The sequence below is a fragment of the Bombus pascuorum genome, chromosome 14 (assembly GCF_905332965.1).
Source record: "Bombus pascuorum chromosome 14, iyBomPasc1.1, whole genome shotgun sequence".
In the NCBI taxonomy this organism is placed as follows: Eukaryota; Metazoa; Arthropoda; class Insecta; order Hymenoptera; family Apidae; genus Bombus; species Bombus pascuorum.
In genome coordinates, this window is record NC_083501.1 from 5649108 (window position 1) to 5665805 (window position 16698).

At 32.8% G+C, this 16698-nt stretch overlaps 4 protein-coding genes across 8 annotated transcripts in view; 2 read left to right on the forward strand and 2 right to left on the reverse strand.

The window, feature by feature from the left end:
• Positions 1 to 7575, forward strand: part of LOC132914090 (venom dipeptidyl peptidase 4) — a 292561-nt gene extending 284986 nt beyond the window's left edge. For all 4 annotated transcript variants that reach the window (XM_060972911.1, XM_060972908.1, XM_060972909.1 and 1 more), the window contains 3 exons: positions 145 to 305; positions 4333 to 4538; positions 5834 to 7575. In XM_060972911.1, coding sequence (XP_060828894.1) covers positions 145 to 305; positions 4333 to 4538; positions 5834 to 5929 — 463 coding nt within the window. In that variant the 3' untranslated portion in view covers positions 5930 to 7575. The remainder of the gene's footprint in view (positions 1 to 144; positions 306 to 4332; positions 4539 to 5833) is intronic.
• LOC132914093 (DNA-directed RNA polymerase I subunit RPA12) lies at positions 7335 to 8344 on the reverse strand. The gene is made up of 3 exons (XM_060972915.1): positions 8138 to 8344; positions 7777 to 7993; positions 7335 to 7692 (listed from the first exon to the last, which is right to left on the reverse strand). Exons 1-3 carry the CDS (start codon positions 8265 to 8267, stop codon positions 7668 to 7670), a joined length of 372 nt encoding a protein of 123 aa, XP_060828898.1. The 5' UTR covers positions 8268 to 8344; the 3' UTR covers positions 7335 to 7667.
• Positions 8345 to 8452: 108 nt separating this feature from the next.
• Positions 8453 to 12049, forward strand: LOC132914092 (F-box/SPRY domain-containing protein 1). Of its 2 annotated transcripts, none has more exons than XM_060972913.1 (4): positions 8453 to 8860; positions 9168 to 9447; positions 9520 to 9610; positions 9696 to 12049. In XM_060972913.1, the coding sequence occupies exons 1-4, from the start codon at positions 8556 to 8558 to the stop codon at positions 9788 to 9790; spliced, it is 771 nt and encodes a 256-aa protein (XP_060828896.1). In that variant the 5' UTR covers positions 8453 to 8555; the 3' UTR covers positions 9791 to 12049. The 2 variants fall into 2 exon arrangements, with proteins under 2 accessions (XP_060828896.1, XP_060828897.1); XM_060972914.1 differs by having other exon boundaries at positions 9174 to 9447.
• Positions 12016 to 16462, reverse strand: LOC132914091 (transmembrane protein 164). Its single transcript, XM_060972912.1, has 5 exons — positions 15644 to 16462; positions 15443 to 15559; positions 15293 to 15371; positions 15107 to 15207; positions 12016 to 15033 (listed from the first exon to the last, which is right to left on the reverse strand). Exons 1-5 carry the CDS (start codon positions 15959 to 15961, stop codon positions 14752 to 14754), a joined length of 897 nt encoding a protein of 298 aa, XP_060828895.1. The 5' UTR covers positions 15962 to 16462; the 3' UTR covers positions 12016 to 14751.
• Between the last annotated feature and the right edge of the window lie 236 nt (positions 16463 to 16698).

A 16698-nucleotide genomic window follows, 5' to 3' on the forward strand; every position in this document is an offset into this window, starting at 1 on the left:
GCTCTATAAGCGAAATAGTCTTTCGTTATTAAAGCAAGCTTGATAAATTTACGATTTAATAAAGGAACAATCTCTGACGTTTCGAATTGGCCGGTTTCATTAACGAGCGATCTAACACGTAGACGATTTTCCCGTCGATTGCAGGTACTTGCAAGACACGTTACCGTTCATCGACCGTACCAGGACGGCGATATGGGGCTGGAGTTATGGTGGATACGCGACGGGCATGACGCTCGCCATGGATTATCATGGTGTCTTCAAGTGCGGCATGTCCGTGGCACCTGTAACAGATTGGGCTCTTTACGGTACGTCCAACAGAGATAATATTTTCATCCGCTTGAACGTCGAGTGCTTCACCCTTATTTTACAGTCTTTTTGTTCTTGAAATATTGGATATTCACTTCACCATGATACTTCATCGACTAAATTCTTCGTTATTTTAAATATACAATTTGACGGTATATTATATTATGGACATACGGTGGCGGAAGGAAGTTTCTAAAACAAGAAATGTACAAAGACATCGTAATCCTACAAAATTCAATGCGTTATACGTTAATAATCAATTTAAAAAACGATCATCGTACGACAACGACAAGGATAAAAAATTGAATTCGTCTCGATCAATAAATCGACGCTTCGTGACAATTTGCAACAAATGTTAATGCAATTTTTAATTTAATATACCTCTTCGTTTTTCAATTACTCCCGCGTAACATTCTACCAATACAAAATCAATACTTATTCCGAGTATCGTTAAACACCGCTCCCTTCATACTTGATATTTTTATCTTATCTTTTTGATAATTAATAATTAAGAATTAATATAATACGTTTTACATTTATTATGACATAATATCATAGAACGTATTGACAAATTTTGGCTGGAAAAAAAATGAAACACCCTGTACAGTCAAAACATTCTTGTTTGAAATACAATGATAATATGATAATCAGGATCAGTTTGATCGGAAGCTTGCCGTATAATTTGACAGATTTTAATATGTTTTGCCTTTGATATTTGACTTTCATTTTACCAACGTTGTGTTGAATATTATCTTTCATTAGCGGCACTTGGCCAATATATTTGCCATGGGATGGTAAGCGAGTATCCAGCCCAAATCTGTCCTTATTTGAACTGCAAACCAGTTAAACCTTCTGTTCGACCCTGCGAAATTTCCTCTGCTTGCCTGGTGTTCATATTCGAGGAGCGAATGTGAGTGTCTTTAAACCTGCGTAAATCTAATCTCCACGTGTGCTTAATCCCGACAATCATCGAAATACTTGAACAATTAAACCGTGTTATTGAGATAAATCCATCGCCGCTATCAACATGATCGTTGTAAAACGGAAAGGTACAATAACGTGACGCAAAGTATCGGTGAAATATTAGCTGAAATAAATTTGTACAATTTTTGAAATAATTTTCAAATAAGTTACACTGTTAAAAACACTAGGGAGCGAAAAATTTGTTGAACAGAGCGGAAAGAATAGGTAAAATATTAACTAAGAAAATATAACCAAAGCTTAAAAAATAATCAGGTTCGATGAAAACACCGTGGAACGAGAAAATGTTGAAATACGATTCCAAAAATAGTAGACGAAATAAATTATTGAGATAAATTATTTAACTTATCAAATGACTAAAATTGTCAAAAACTACGAAACTACGAGAATATTGAAACGCAATGCGAAGAATCGGTAAAATATTATTTAAGATAGACTACCAGTGTACTCAAAAGTGATCGGTAAAAAAGAAAAGCATCGCGAAGCAAAGAAAACAACGCGAAGAACCGACGAAATATCGATCATAGCCCACTTCCAGAAACGACTCGTTGTCGAAACGATCAAGATTGCTAAAGCGTTGTGAAACGAACAAATATTGATAGACGGTGCAGAGAGCCGGTAAAATACCTTTTGACGAAACAGCAGAACGAACTGAACGCGATACACCAAGTTCAGGATGATTTGCACGGTAGAAATGTAAGTACCAGGGCGAGGTAACGGAGCAGAAGGGAAAGACGAGAAGTTGGACTCGTCGACGGTTCGTTTCAGCCTCGATCGATTCAATTATTGTCAGGGTCTTGTCGCAGCCAGACTACGCTCGCGTTTCCAGATATCAGATTTATTTCTTCGACGAGGAGTCATCGTTTGGAGTCGTCCCTGCCGGGACGAGCATTCGGAATGCTCGATCTTCCTCGTCAATGCACATTTTTAACGCGACCATTTCGTTTCTTTCACTCTTTCTTCCGTCAACGACGTCACCTTTATAGATATCGATTATTGATTACGTCCTTCTTCCCTCCTCTCTCGAGTTTCCTCTTCACCGTTACCACTACTACAGATTGTGGATATTTATGCAAATTCTTATTTTCATGTATCTTTATTTGCGAAATGGAACCTGGGCAAAAGTTTCTTTTGCCTATTAAAGATGATAGCAAATACCGTGCACTTGGGATATTTCATATGTATTCTCTGTGCGATGCATCTTAAAATTGCCTATCAATGCATAAAAGTTCATAGTCTAATCATTGCTGTTTGTTTTAGAATTTCTATGATTCTCTTTGTATTGGAATAAAAATTGGTAGATTGTCTTGCTTGAATAATTATAGAATTGTACATGTATAATTACGCATTGTTTTAAAAATGTCTCTTACTTGATTTCTTTTCGCACTGTCCATAAAGATATCTTTACTTCTTTTAAAATGTCTGGAATGTTTTCCCAGTCGGTGATTTATTATACTTCCTCTTACAGATATCGATTATGTCCTTATTCTTGAAAGTTTCCTTTTTATTCTACCATCACTATTATTATCGGCCTTTCTTTTTAGATTCGAATAAAGATTGGCACACAATTCTGCTTGAATAATTATGGAATCATCAAAGATAAATATCAGATAGAAAAGTAATAACGTCCCTTTTACAAATAGCAATTATTCTTCTTGTTCCCCCTCTCTGTCTTCTTTATTATCTTCTTTTTATTATTACTATTATTATGATCTGTTTCTTTCTCTACTCATTTATGATCATATTTGCGATTCTTTTCGAAATGAAAATAAACGCTTCGATGATAATCGAAACAGATGGAAAAATAATGGCAGGGCGAAGATAAACATTATATTCGGGTAGATATTAAATGAATTGTTTGAGATGATCAAGCGGCACATGGTTATAGCAAATATTGACGCGAGTATAATAATATAATTGCTGGAAACACGGTAATTAGCAGTTGCGGGTTAATTAAAGATCATTAACTCGATAATCTTTACGCCTGGCGTATGTACGACTAAAAAAAAGAATTAATGAATTCTCGTAACTCGTTCAAAATTTAATCGATACCGGGAGCAACTCTCTCTCTCTCTCTCTCTCCCTGCCGTAAACATTTCCGCGGAAAGAATTTCAAGTTATATCGCCGGTTCATTTCGCTCGACCTACTTAACCAATCAAAATAAAAGCCAAAAACGAAAGATACGAAGGGTAGGAAAAAAAAAGTGAATGCTGAATGAAATTGAATTCCGTGCGAGATCGAATCGAAAACGTTCGTCGAATGGTCGTTAAACCGGAAGGGAACGGATCCTCCGCAACAGTTTTCGCGGAAGAAAATACCGCCGCAGCCTCTCCTCGCCATAAATCATCGGGCGCGAAGGTTTTATTAAAAGAAGAGCGTTCGAAGTACACCTATTCGATTACCTTTCAAACGATTATGTTCCAAAGCTTCTTTAAACCTCCTGTTCCTATAGCTCAAAATGTGATGCAGTCCGAGAATTTTTCTTCATTTCTGGCTCGATCGATGGAAAACGAGTTTCAAGAGTTTATTTTGAGAATATTCGCTTCCTTACCTTCGTCGTGAATCGCAAATGTAGTTTACCATATATTTCATTATTTTAGTAAAATAATACTGAAGTTTCAGCTCGAGAATAAATAAATAAATTGACGAGACGATACACGGGGTAACGATATATTATAATTACAATAATATCGATAATGCAATATTTCACTGCAAGTGAAACGCATGCGAAAAGAAGAAAAATATTAAACACGTAATTTTTTGCAAACATAATAATTGAAATGTAAAACAGAGCAAAAGGTTTCTCGCTATTGTAACAGAAGTTTGCGACTCAGAAGTGACTGCGAAACGCTGCTTTAAATTTAATTAACAAGTATCGTCGATTCACCTTATCCAAGTATTCGCTCGAAATTATTTTCTAAATTCTATTCGATACCTATCGTGTTACATCGAAATGAACATTCGTTCGATATTGAAGCTAAAGAAGGTTATCAGATAACGATGAGTTATACATTGATATTGGATAATCGATGCACATTGTACAGATTCGATATACACGGAACGGTTCATGGGCTTACCCTCGGACAATCTGCACGGCTACGAGCAAGGTCAACTGCTGAACAAAGTGGATAATATTAAAACGAAGATGTATTACTTGATCCATGGGACTTTGGACGATAACGTGCACTACCAGCAGTCGCTGTTACTCGCCAAGGTTCTCGAGCAGAAGGATATCCTATTCAGGCAACAGGTATGGTATTCGAAAAAGATGTATGTTCGAGTAATTGAATTATTATCTTCAGATCGCGCATACTCTTACACAAATACGAATTTCTAGACGTGTTGTAAACCATTTTTGTAAAGTAAAGAAATAGACATTTCTTTTCTATTTTAGTTATCTCTATCATATACATCCTTCGCATCTTTATACATTTTAGGATTATTCGCACTAGCGATCACGTTAGGGTTAAATCACGTCAAGTCAGGCATAGGTCAAAATCGCTTACACGTAATCCAGCGAGAGCATTCACAGTAAGCGGTTCGGTCAAGTCAGAGGAAAATCTCTTGATTGGTGGCTGACTTGACGTGATCTGACCGCGTACCGTACGTCTAAAGCTAAAACCTATAGCTTTAGGTTTTCCATAAATATATACGGTGGTGAGTGTAATAAATGAAAAGTTCAACTAATTACATTATAGGAAGGTTTGTTTCTATATAGCATTTAAAAGTTGTATTTGTAAAAATTGGTAAATAACTAGAAATTGAATCAAGTTAAATTTGGTATGAAAATGTTTTCTATTTATCGTTTAATAGCAGTCTCATAGTAGTCTAATAATTTTTTTCAGAATATTATCCACGCGGTGGATAAGAGGTATATAAAAAAAGGGACCGAGTCGAAAACGCTCGGCACGCACCGCGTTATTTCAAACAGTTTACAGAATTATTATGCTTGGTATTCGCCTACGTGCTCCGTGGCCGACCCATGGTGTTTAACGTTCGCGATTAAAATCTACAAAGCGCGCGCGAAGTGCAGTTTATTCCGCGTGAATAAATTCCTACTGTTTCGTTTAAAGTTTAAGTTTCGTGTGATACACTTTTGTTAAAACGAACATTACGCAACGCATGGATTCGTGCCGTTTCCAGCGCAATCGCTGCTATTTGTTCTCTCTAAATAAATAGACTTGCCACGTTATTTCATCGTATATGTAAGCTTTACAAAATATTTAAAAAAAGGATCGTGTGAAAATAGGTAGACTGACCCACGAAAATATTTGAACATTTACCATCGAAAACTTTTATGTCCATATTGTACGCGTCATATAAAACATTTTGAGATTTCATTGGCCCTGTAACGAATGTAAATTCTGTAAATAGTCATAAACCCTGTAATAAGTGAAATTTGAAGCCAATCTTGGAATTTGTCTAAAAGTTGCAAGATATTTATTACAAACATATATCTAGTAAAAAAAGAAAAAAAAATTGGTATACAAAATATTTCGTAAAACACACATGATATATTTATAAAAGAAATTATATTTTTTACAGACTTATACGGACGAAGACCACGGGATCGCTCAGTCACGAGCTCATCTTTATCATTCATTGGAAAACTTCTTGGACGAATGTTACGAAGCCTCATGATTGCAGCGTCGAGAAGAAACGACAATCTAGATCCTTTGCGTCACCTGCCTCACATTCCACTTGTAAATACCTTGCCACTTGTACATACTCGATGTACAATATGTAATATGAAGCGTTAGTGTAAATAATTGAAAATGAAAAATCATGAAATACACTCGATTCAAACGAAATTGCAGCCTGAAGGACGGTTCTATACAACTTCCAACTTTCGTGGCTAAATAACGAAGGAATTTTGCCACGTATTCGAAATCAAATATAATCGCGAACATAGACATTAATTAGTATATTTGCAAATTGTTTGAATCGAGTGTGACCATTGATTGTTGAGAAATTTACAATCGACCCGAAGAATTTTTTTAATCTATTTTTTTGGAGAGACTATTTCGATCGTCGAAGGCCTAATGGACTCGAAAATAAATTTATAGCCCCTTACGGATAAATAAACTAACGTATGAACTAAACAACGCTGCATCTTGTGAAACATCCTTGTGGAAGTAAGTTTCGTGGAACGAACTGGATGCAACCCGTCGCAAAATCGCCGATCACTCGGGAATTTCGAGAGTAAAACGAGTGTTTTTCTGTGAGATATATTATATTGTTAACGAACAGATGTTATTAAATATTATATAGCGAAACGAAAATTCGTATGTTTAATTACGAATTTCTAAAACATGTTCCTGTTTCGTTTCGAGCATTATATACGAGGCAAGTGAGAGTCGTATGTGAAAAGAAGTATAATCGTATTCTCTGAGGGGTGTTAATGGAAGAGAAGAATGAATATCCGATATGGATATGTTTCTTTCTGAAAGGAAGAATGTTAAAAAGAAGATATGTATTCCATGATATACCTTTGACGATGTTTAATCCTTTTTATTTCTTTTCTTTTTTGTAGCTTAGAAACTATTGGTGACGGTACACAATTTGTTTCGTATTCATTTTTATATTTTGCTTTTTACGTATCTATTAACAATTTCAAGTTGCTAATATGTTTTATGTTTGACCATAATTATATTGCTTTATATTTAACATATAGCTTTATAACGATAAGAATGCGTAACTAAACGTAATTGAACAAGATTATTTAAACGTAAAGATAAATTCTTTCCTGTTGATTTTATCAATGTTAGGATAAAGAAGCCTTTCCGACACTATTCATAGTGTAAGACTTCAATTGTGTATATAATTAAGTTGCTGGACTGGTTGTTAAAATTTCCTCGATATACGATAGCGCGCATCTATTTCTCTTTACTATTAAAGAAAATATAAAACATTATTGTGACTAATAGTTAATACTTAAATCTATCCCGTAGTGTAAGCGACGTACTAACAGACTTTAAAAAAAAATACCAAGATTTTATAATGAAAAGGACCACTGTAATGGTTTCAAAGACGGATTAATAGGAACTTCTTAAAACTAATTGTTAACTTTTATTCCAATGTATTGTACAAAATATTTAATCGAATATATACAATTAAAAGGTACATTATTACGAAATTTCCAACCATGCGTAATTAGGGGAAAAATATAACGATAATTCAACGTTATTACGAAAATTATTATGTGATTTCTCTCCTTACTATTATTATGAACTCGATTCATTGATATTTGTTGAGTGCATCATAAATAAAGCTCTATGTTTTATTAACACAGATTGTTTTATGTTTTGATAATCATTTACCAATCAACTAATTAAATAGTGTTGAATGTAAAAATTGAAATGTATAATAAAATTTTCTGTTATGAATTCTCTGTCTCTTTGAATCTGAAAATAAAGTCTTCTTAAAACAGTTCCTTTTTTTCCTAGAAGAAAAAAGCGTGCTTCTTAATAACACTTAAAAAGACATACTTGCACTTGATGCATGTGTAAAATACTGTCTGTCCTTCATCCGCTGATCTCAATTGCAATGTAGCATATGACATTTTATCATTCTGACATTGAGGACATTTTCTTTCAACAATAGGGCCTTCTGCTTCTTCCACTACATCATTCTTTTCTTTTGATGAATCATAAACATTCTTTTTATTAAACTCAATAGTGTACGACATCGCCATATCTCCAAAAGCTAACCTCGAAAATCATTTATCATTTAACAACAATTTTTTACAATTACTCTTTAAGTAAATAAACAACAAATAATTCAAATTCTCACACAATAAAATAAGATAAATTTGGGAAAATATAAAAATACACAAAAAATAATAGGTACCTTCGGGACCCCAAGCCCTTTTACAAGCATAACATTTTACATTTCCTTTATCACCTAACAACGGTAGAATGGATCCACAATCAGAACAAAACCCAGGAGTGCTTATAAAAGAAACAGTATTATGCGCCATTTGAAATTAAATTAATACGGAGATCGTAATAAAGAGACAACACAACACTAAATTAACATACACGTGAGCTGAGAAAAACATTTCTGCTACAACCATGAACTACGAGATATAAGAATGGAAACTCATAACCTAAATTAAAATAGTTATCACGCATGCCTTTCTAGTATGTATATTTTCTATGCTTGTTATACACATAGAAATTACTCCAACGTTTGATAGATAGATAAACGCCGCGCGGCGTTCCTGCGCGTGTATGTTTTGCTCGTTTACTCGATCAGAACCGGCAAAATGGACGATATAGTACTCCGAGTATCTGATCATGTTTTAGAAGTGATATTTTCCTATTTAGATCTGCACACATTGAGAAACTGTTCGTTGGTGTGCAAACGATGGAACCGTTTCCTAAACGATGAGAACAATGACGCGTGGAGAATGCACTGCATCAGAAAACTGGCCCAAGAGGCGCTCAGTTCCGATTTATTGTCATCGGTACCTACCTACAAATCGAAACTTCGTGCATTTTATCACGCGTGGAACCCCAATGACTGTTCCCGTAATATTTATATTAGACCGAATGGATTTACAATGCACAGGTAGAACCTTGGATTCTGTCATCACCGCGTGTTAATTCGTGATTTATGTTCCAATCTCGATCTCGATCTCGATCTCAAGTTTCCACAGACAACGTTAAATCCTGTTATTTCGTTAATCGTCATATTAAAGTTACATTTATATATTTTAACACGGAAGATTAACGAAAAACATGAAAATCTGCAACAGGTTTTTCTAATAAAAATGAGTTTTTTAAAAATGCGGTCATAAAATGTAAACTTCTGATGTTAAGTGTGTTTTTATATATATATAAGCGATAAGTGAGTGCTTGAATCTTTACTACTTGAGTTATAGGAATCCAGTTGCTCAGAGCACAGATGCCTGTAGAGGTAAAATTGGCTTCCGGCATGGACGTCATGCCTGGGAAGTTATTTGGGAAGGTCCTCTGGGAACGGTAGCAGTAATAGGTATAGCTACGAGAGAAGCACCTTTGTTGTGTCACGGATACGTAGCATTAGTTGGCTCTGACGAGCACTCATGGGGATGGAATCTAGTGGATAACCATCTGTTACATAATGGGAATGTGCAGGGAAATTATCCTTTGCTTAACAATGCTCCAAAATACCAGGTATGTATTATTGTAACTTATATTTAGCTAAGAGAGAACATCGTCTAAAGTATTAAACTTTATAATTAACAGGTTGGGGAAAGAATTAGAGTAATATTAGATTGTGATGATAACACATTATCTTTTGAAAGAAATTATGAATTTTTGGGAGTGGCATTTAGAGGTACTATATACTGTTGCTTTTCAACTAACAATAGATGTTTAATAGGAAAAATTTGTTTTATATTAATAACAAATTAAATGCATAGGGTTGCCAGACAAAAGATTATACCCATCTGTATCTGCTGTGTATGGAAATACAGAGGTATCTATGGTGTACTTAGGACCACCTTTAGATGGCTAACACTTTACTTCTAGTAGAGACATATCCCCAGAGGCTTAATAAGGCTGTATGAAGTCTGAATGCAACATTGTTTGCATCATACCAAAATGTCTACTATGAAGTAGAACAAGCACACAAATGAAGTGTATGATATCTTTTAAGAGAGATGTGTGCCTGTTCATTCAGTCAATATCATTGTAAATAGTATTAGCATTCCATTTCAATCGATAAATTCATGATAGTGCTTTATACAATGCTAACAGTTATAAGTTACTCGATAAAAAACATCTATAAGTTTCACTTGAAATCATACATTTGCTAATAGCCAGCGGTCTGTGCATTTGATAATGAAATTTCTCATCTAGATTTCACGATTGAAAGTATCTTTATACAAGAATGTTGTGACGTATTACGGATTTCAAAATGATCATGTAAAGATATTCTTAAATTAGGCGATTTGTGAGAAAGAAGTTCCTCCGTGAAGAAAATATGAATATTCTTCCAGCGGATATGAATCAGAATTATTTTTTTATTTTATTCTTTTCATATCATGTAGATCGCAACTTTTAGTTGATATTTCTGTATAGAAAAATAAGTATTATTCTTTACTCTTGCATGCAATATTAATATTCGAGTCCTTGTATAAATATATGCTTTATATGAACCTTATAAAATTCACTCGTCTGCTAAAGGAATGGAAAAATCTTACTTGTTTATAAAATAGTCACATATTGCGATAATTAGCTTATTTCTATCATTATTAACGAGTCTACTACTAACAGTATAATTTTGCGAGGACTGTGAGAGGAACAACTGTGATTCGTCTGCATTTTATTAGTATATTCGTTTTTTTCAAAGATATTTGCATAAGTGTTTTATTTATTTATTTATGGCTGTTAAAATATTTCATGTTTAGAAGACTAAATATTAAGGCTCTTTCTTATGAAACATTTTTTTTTTTTAGTCTTTTTTATTATATATATGTAGATATTTATATGTAATTTAAATTAATATTTATTTTCTAATGGTAAGAAACGACTTTTTTAAAATACCGATAGAATTCGAGCAGCGAAATTGTCAAACAAATCGAAGATTATTTCGAAATTACAGTATACAGGGTGTTCCAGTTAAAGTGTTCATAGCTGCTTTATTTGTCAATGTATAAAGCAATGTCGTAAATTGTAACATATATTACGGTAGTAAAATTCCGATCGATTTGTATAATAATTAATCATTTTCTTTTTTAAGTAGGACAACGCTAGAAAACAAAACTAGTACCTGTCGAATTCATCTATGCAATATCATAGTCGAACTGATTTTTTTATTCTCTACGAGAATTTCGTACAATGTAGATTTGTGTATACAGTTTTATTCATTTGCGAAATCATTATGGATGTATAATCGCGCTGTGAAGTTCAACGATCACTATTGTAATTGATGCACAACAGATCTTACTTAATTAATGTAATCGACATTTCGATTCGCTTATGCATTTAATGTAAGAAAATCATGTATCGACTATGGATGAAAGTTGTACATCGTGCTCTTCGAAATGTATTTATAAATATGATGGCGAGTAAGAATGATTTTTTAATGTACATATTTATTATTGCCATTACATTTGTTACGTGTAGCTTCGGTAAAATTAGGTTTTTCTAAACTTTTGTACAGAATTGTGTACATATAATAGCGATCATGGATGTATGAGAGAAAAATAAACCTTGTTTCGTATACGCCCAATGGTTTCATTCGCATAAATAACAGACATTGCGGGTCACGGACTGATTTAGAACTAATACCTCTCTCGATCGTTGATCGATCCAGTCAGGTCTCCATGGAAAGAAGCATATTCTCGTTTAGAAAATGCGAAAAGTAATATAAGTTACTTCGAATACGAACTACCAATATTACACGTGGAGTATAGTGGTGCCTTATTACAATTCTTTCGATGTAATCTCGATGTGGCTACGATAATACAGTGACAGTACTAAGTATTTCAATTTTAATCGACATCAACCCGTTGAAACAATTCGGATCATCGGTAAAAAAGAACAAAATGCATCGTTTTGTAAATACACGTGTTACACGCGCATCATGTAACCATATTCGCGAAACCATTCTGTACAAATGTTTAGAGGAAGTGTGAATTAGTCGTGATACGATTAAGCTTGGAACACCGGTATACTTGCACGTATATCAGAAGTACGAGAGTTTTAAACAAAAAGAAAAAAAAGAATGTACATCGCTCTGTAAATAAATTATTTTATTTTAATGCTTTAATGTTTGTATTGTTGCATACCACGAATCATAATGGCTGAGAAATCTTAACGCTTCTCTTCTAAAAGAGAGATAGAACAAGGGGTGTTTCATGTTATGATTTCTCTTTTATTTGAACCATTTATACAATAGGTACTTCGTATAAACCTCTTTCACTTCATATCCCGTACAATTTAACACGATTTTAATATTATAATTCAGGATCAAATGTAATGTTTCTTTCATCCCTTGTTCTCCGGGGAACCTCCAGGTTTAGTACCTTCGCAACAAGTTTACTACTGTTATGAAAATGACGCTTTCCATAGTTTACAAAAATATAACGCCAATTTGTTGTACATTTAATTCCTACTGCTGTGCAACTTATAAATAAGTATTAACTTAGTAATACATATATTAAAGATTCAATGTTACCATGGATTGAATCATAATTGAAAGAAAATATTTAATTGAATTCAACTTTCTTTGGTGTATTAAGGCATTGAATCTTACATATATGCGATTCTCATCACGAGTGCTTATTTGAATGTAAGAGAAATGACAGAGGTGTAAATTTGAAGAGATATAGATGTACATACATAATCCCTTCTGTACATAATACTTATAATAATTTCTTTTTGCTAAACCTATTAGGAAACACTGTGACCTAAAGCATTTATCTTAACTGATATACATTCATAGCACATTTGTGATTCGTCATTGGACTTGTAGAGTAAATACAAGTTAAATATTTCTTATTGCACAGCATCATTCCAATGACCATTAATATTACGAAATTTTAATTCATATTACGAAACAATCATTGTTATAAAAGTTCTTTTTTTTTTTTTGTTGTTGTTGTGATAGTCTATCCAAATTCAAAATTAAAATTTTCACAGGCCTTTGTAATTGCAAATTAGATACAAATATTCGGATTTGAATAAAATGTAAATAATATTAAGATTTCGTGTATATCCTTTCGTGTGGAGCTCTAGCAATGACATTATGAATAGATTGGAATCTTTATTTGCGATTTTCCGCTTATATACGATGTTTTCCCGTGATTACGTTTCCACACAAAAGAATTAGTTGATAAAAAGTGTGCATGATTAAAAATTGTAATCGAAAACGTCAAAATATCTCATTTTTACAATAACATTTTCTTTCACTTTAAAATAGCAATATAGCAACACACTCACAAAATTCGAAATGGATATATTTTTTAATGTAAAAATTTTAACAAACCAAATTTGGGACCGGAAAGAAGTGTTCTTCATTATTAGGCCATAAGAGTTATAAATACTTTCTAAAATTTATTCTATGAATTCATTATTTCATTATTATGAGCAAATGTTTGTTTTATACCTAATAGTTGGAGATTTGATAATTCGACAAAAATATGATAATGTTACTTAAATTGCGAATATTATAATAACAAAATTGCTACTTATATATGTACATACAGGAATTATAAAACAACAATTTATTGATGCTTATTTGAATTTTATATTGTTCCATACAAATTTTTATACAGATATTTGCTATATGTTTTAAAACTTTTGAATGAATTGTTGCATGAGAAAATGTATTGTAATAAATAAAACTTTTGGCAGTTGGTATACATAAAATCATTGCAACATTATTTTTATGGATTGATAATATGGAATGAGTTGGGTAACTAATCTAAATATTTTATTACATGCACTCTATTAACATAATTTATCACGTGTGTTTAAAATGGATAAGCAGTGCTTTTATTAATTATTAGTATATTCATGTTTCATTTTGTATCACATGATGTAATTAATCATTACATATGTATATCACAATAAATCTCCTTTATCGTAATTGGAATAGGGATGAATTTAATAAGGAACGAAAATCATTGTATAAAAATAATAAGGTACTAAAATATATAAATACATACATTAAGATTATGTTTAAAACAAAATAAATAAATCACACAATTCGTTGGTATACTTCTCTTCTAATTACAACAGGTACTGTACATTATTTTAAGCATTAAGATAATGTTCTATTTAAGCTCAATAAAGAAGAAAGTGAGTCTTTAATTACTTCAAAAAAATAGCATGCATGACAAGCTCTATATAACAATAATCTATAGAGATAATATATCTAGAAATATTTAATTATGGATTACTTCAAACTGAAACTGAAAAATCATCACATAAAAAAAATATAGCGTATGAAACATTAGTCGCTGCATTGTTAAACATTAATCGCTACACTGTTAAATATAAATGCTGCATTTTTAAATAGGAAATGTTTTACAAATAACATTCCTAATCACAGATGCATCAAAAATGCAAGACCATCGGACCATCCTCCTAATCTGATGTAAGATAATTCGCGGACTCTCCTTCCGCTAAATGGAAAAAATGTGCTACACGGCAATGGTAGCACCTATTTAAAGTTCGTTACGGACTTATATTTGAGATTTATAAATCCCTAATTACTACCATAACTTGGCCTGCACTGTTCCTATTCACCATAATCACATATACAGTGCGAAAAAATAACTATAAATTTGTTTATTTGGGAAAAGGATCATCGATCTTTACAGGTAGTGACTGTACAATTACGAATTCACAAATGACAAACACAAAATGCCTTGTGTTCATTCCATTATTGACATATAAACTCATCTACTTTCCTAAATCAAGTACTCACTGAATTGCAGCAGAAATTATGAATAACGAAATATTGATCTAATTTACGTGAGTATGTCCATTTCCTGAAGTATTTGCATCTTCATATAATTTCTCATTATCATCCACTTTATTGTTTTTTGCAAGTACGCAATCAAGCGTCGGTTTTACTCTAGTTGGCGGAAACTTCGTTAATAAGAAATTCGACGCGAAGCTGAATAACTTGGATAACAATGGGCACAGTAATCCTTGATGAATAAACGTCCATACCCGATAATATTGACCTTCAAAAGGATCAAGAATAGCTGCACATAACATATGACTAAGGTTCACTTGTATTGGCTAAAAAATGGAATGTTGGAACATTAGAATGGATTGAAATACAGAACACGTGTTAATATGAAATAACACACACCAAAGCAATGGCTTGGATAACCCAGAAATGATAAGCTAAATTTATTCCATAACTGAAAATGGACCAGCTCATGTCTGATAGAGGTTCCACATTATACACACCTAAACACAAAAATTAGCATAGCGTTACATAACGAATTTTGTCACATGATTTTCAAATTAATAAGAGAAAATTAATTGTAACCACCTCCGATCCTCAGTAAGTAATACGGTATCACTACCATTAAACCATGCTGAATATAGTACATTGCTTTATCAGCAAATATCTGAAAGAATTATATCAATGTTAATTTGGACCATTAAATTATACATTTCTTAGTGAAACATGATAATTTACTCTGCGAGATTCTGTCTCTGGGAATAAATATGCTAAAACTGGTCCATTCAAAAAGTTCAAATGTATCCTGAAGATAGCTGTGACTGTAGGACTAGGATCTGCTGCCAGTAAATACAACTATATTACAAAAAAGGCAATGATTGTAAACAAGTACAAATGAAATATATACATTCCTTATTTAAATGGTTCTATTAATTTTACCTGTACAGCTGTGGTTACATGGCAAGGATTTAATATATATACAACTGTCCTGCTGGTAAACTTAAAACCAATTTCCATTCCTAGTACTAATGACATAATAATTAATAATACTCTTCTACCAACACAATCATGATTTACATATGATACTTTGGTTGGCAATTTAATTCGTTTATAGCCCCAAACAAGGAAGGATATTATGAATATCGATATGATCAATGTTTCAATGATTCTTCGCTTTGGACTTAGGTAATATGCACATTCTGGTCCCACATTGCGTGGTATCGAAGCATTAACACCATCGTATGCCCATTCGAACATTGCTATGAATTCTTTTGTAAGTCTGAAATGAAAAACATGATAGAATTTAATAGTTCAAGCACAGATTGGATCACTTTCATACCTGCACTAACCGCAATGACGAATTTCAGACTATGACACTCAAAATTTGTCTAATTTGCCAGTCAGAATGCTTCACTAGAAACTATGATTTGCATTTTAATGTTTCTAACTGAATTGTTAGACAAGCAGAATCATTCACGTAATAAAATCCCACGTTTGAGTGTCATATCGGAAAATGTAATTATCGATTCATCAAAACGAAGAGGGGTCTTTAAATAGAAAAATCATAGAACTGAACGTACGTAACTTCACTGATCCTACGTCTTATTAAACTGGGAAATAGTGCAAAAGACTTGGAACTAATATGTACATGTAATAAGACTCATTAAATATAAACAAGCATCATACTTTATACCGCGTATTAGCTATTAAAGAACACTATTGGAAGTGTTGAAGCCCCTGTTACCATTTTCGAGTAATTTTTAACGTTACCGACTCAGTAGAAAATGAGATTACTATATAATTGTACATATAATGCTTAATAGATGGCACTATAACGTTCTTCCAGCGATCAATTTCATTTTTAATAATAATCATTTTTAATACAAAAATAGATTCGAGACAGGCCTAAATGTAGTTACTTTGTCAACAATTAAAAACTTCATTTCTTTAAGTCTGTGATAATACTAACTGCATTTTTGTGTCACATATCTTGT

Bases quoted from the DNA above. Each gene is read 5' to 3' on its own strand.
- LOC132914093 (XM_060972915.1), bottom strand. From the start codon at position 8,267: ATGGCGCATAATACTGTTTCTTTTATAAGCACTCCTGGGTTTTGTTCT. The intron at 7,994-8,137 runs GTACCTATTATT...TTTCGAGGTTAG, and splicing joins AAGGGCTTGGGGTCCCGAAG to CTTTTGGAGATATGGCGATG. The intron at 7,693-7,776 runs GTATGTCTTTTT...CTTTATTTTCAG, and splicing joins TACACATGCATCAAGTGCAA to ATTCAAAGAGACAGAGAATT.
- LOC132914092 (XM_060972913.1), top strand. From the start codon at position 8,556: ATGGACGATATAGTACTCCGAGTATCTGATCATGTTTTAGAAGTGATA. The intron at 8,861-9,167 runs GTAGAACCTTGG...TTACTACTTGAG, and splicing joins AATGGATTTACAATGCACAG to TTATAGGAATCCAGTTGCTC. The intron at 9,611-9,695 runs GTACTATATACT...TTAAATGCATAG, and splicing joins TTTGGGAGTGGCATTTAGAG to GGTTGCCAGACAAAAGATTA.
- LOC132914091 (XM_060972912.1), bottom strand. From the start codon at position 15,961: ATGTTCGAATGGGCATACGATGGTGTTAATGCTTCGATACCACGCAAT. The intron at 15,560-15,643 runs GTAAAATTAATA...TTTGTAATATAG, and splicing joins ATGTAACCACAGCTGTACAG to TTGTATTTACTGGCAGCAGA. The intron at 15,208-15,292 runs GTGGTTACAATT...TTTTGTGTTTAG, and splicing joins TTACTTACTGAGGATCGGAG to GTGTGTATAATGTGGAACCT.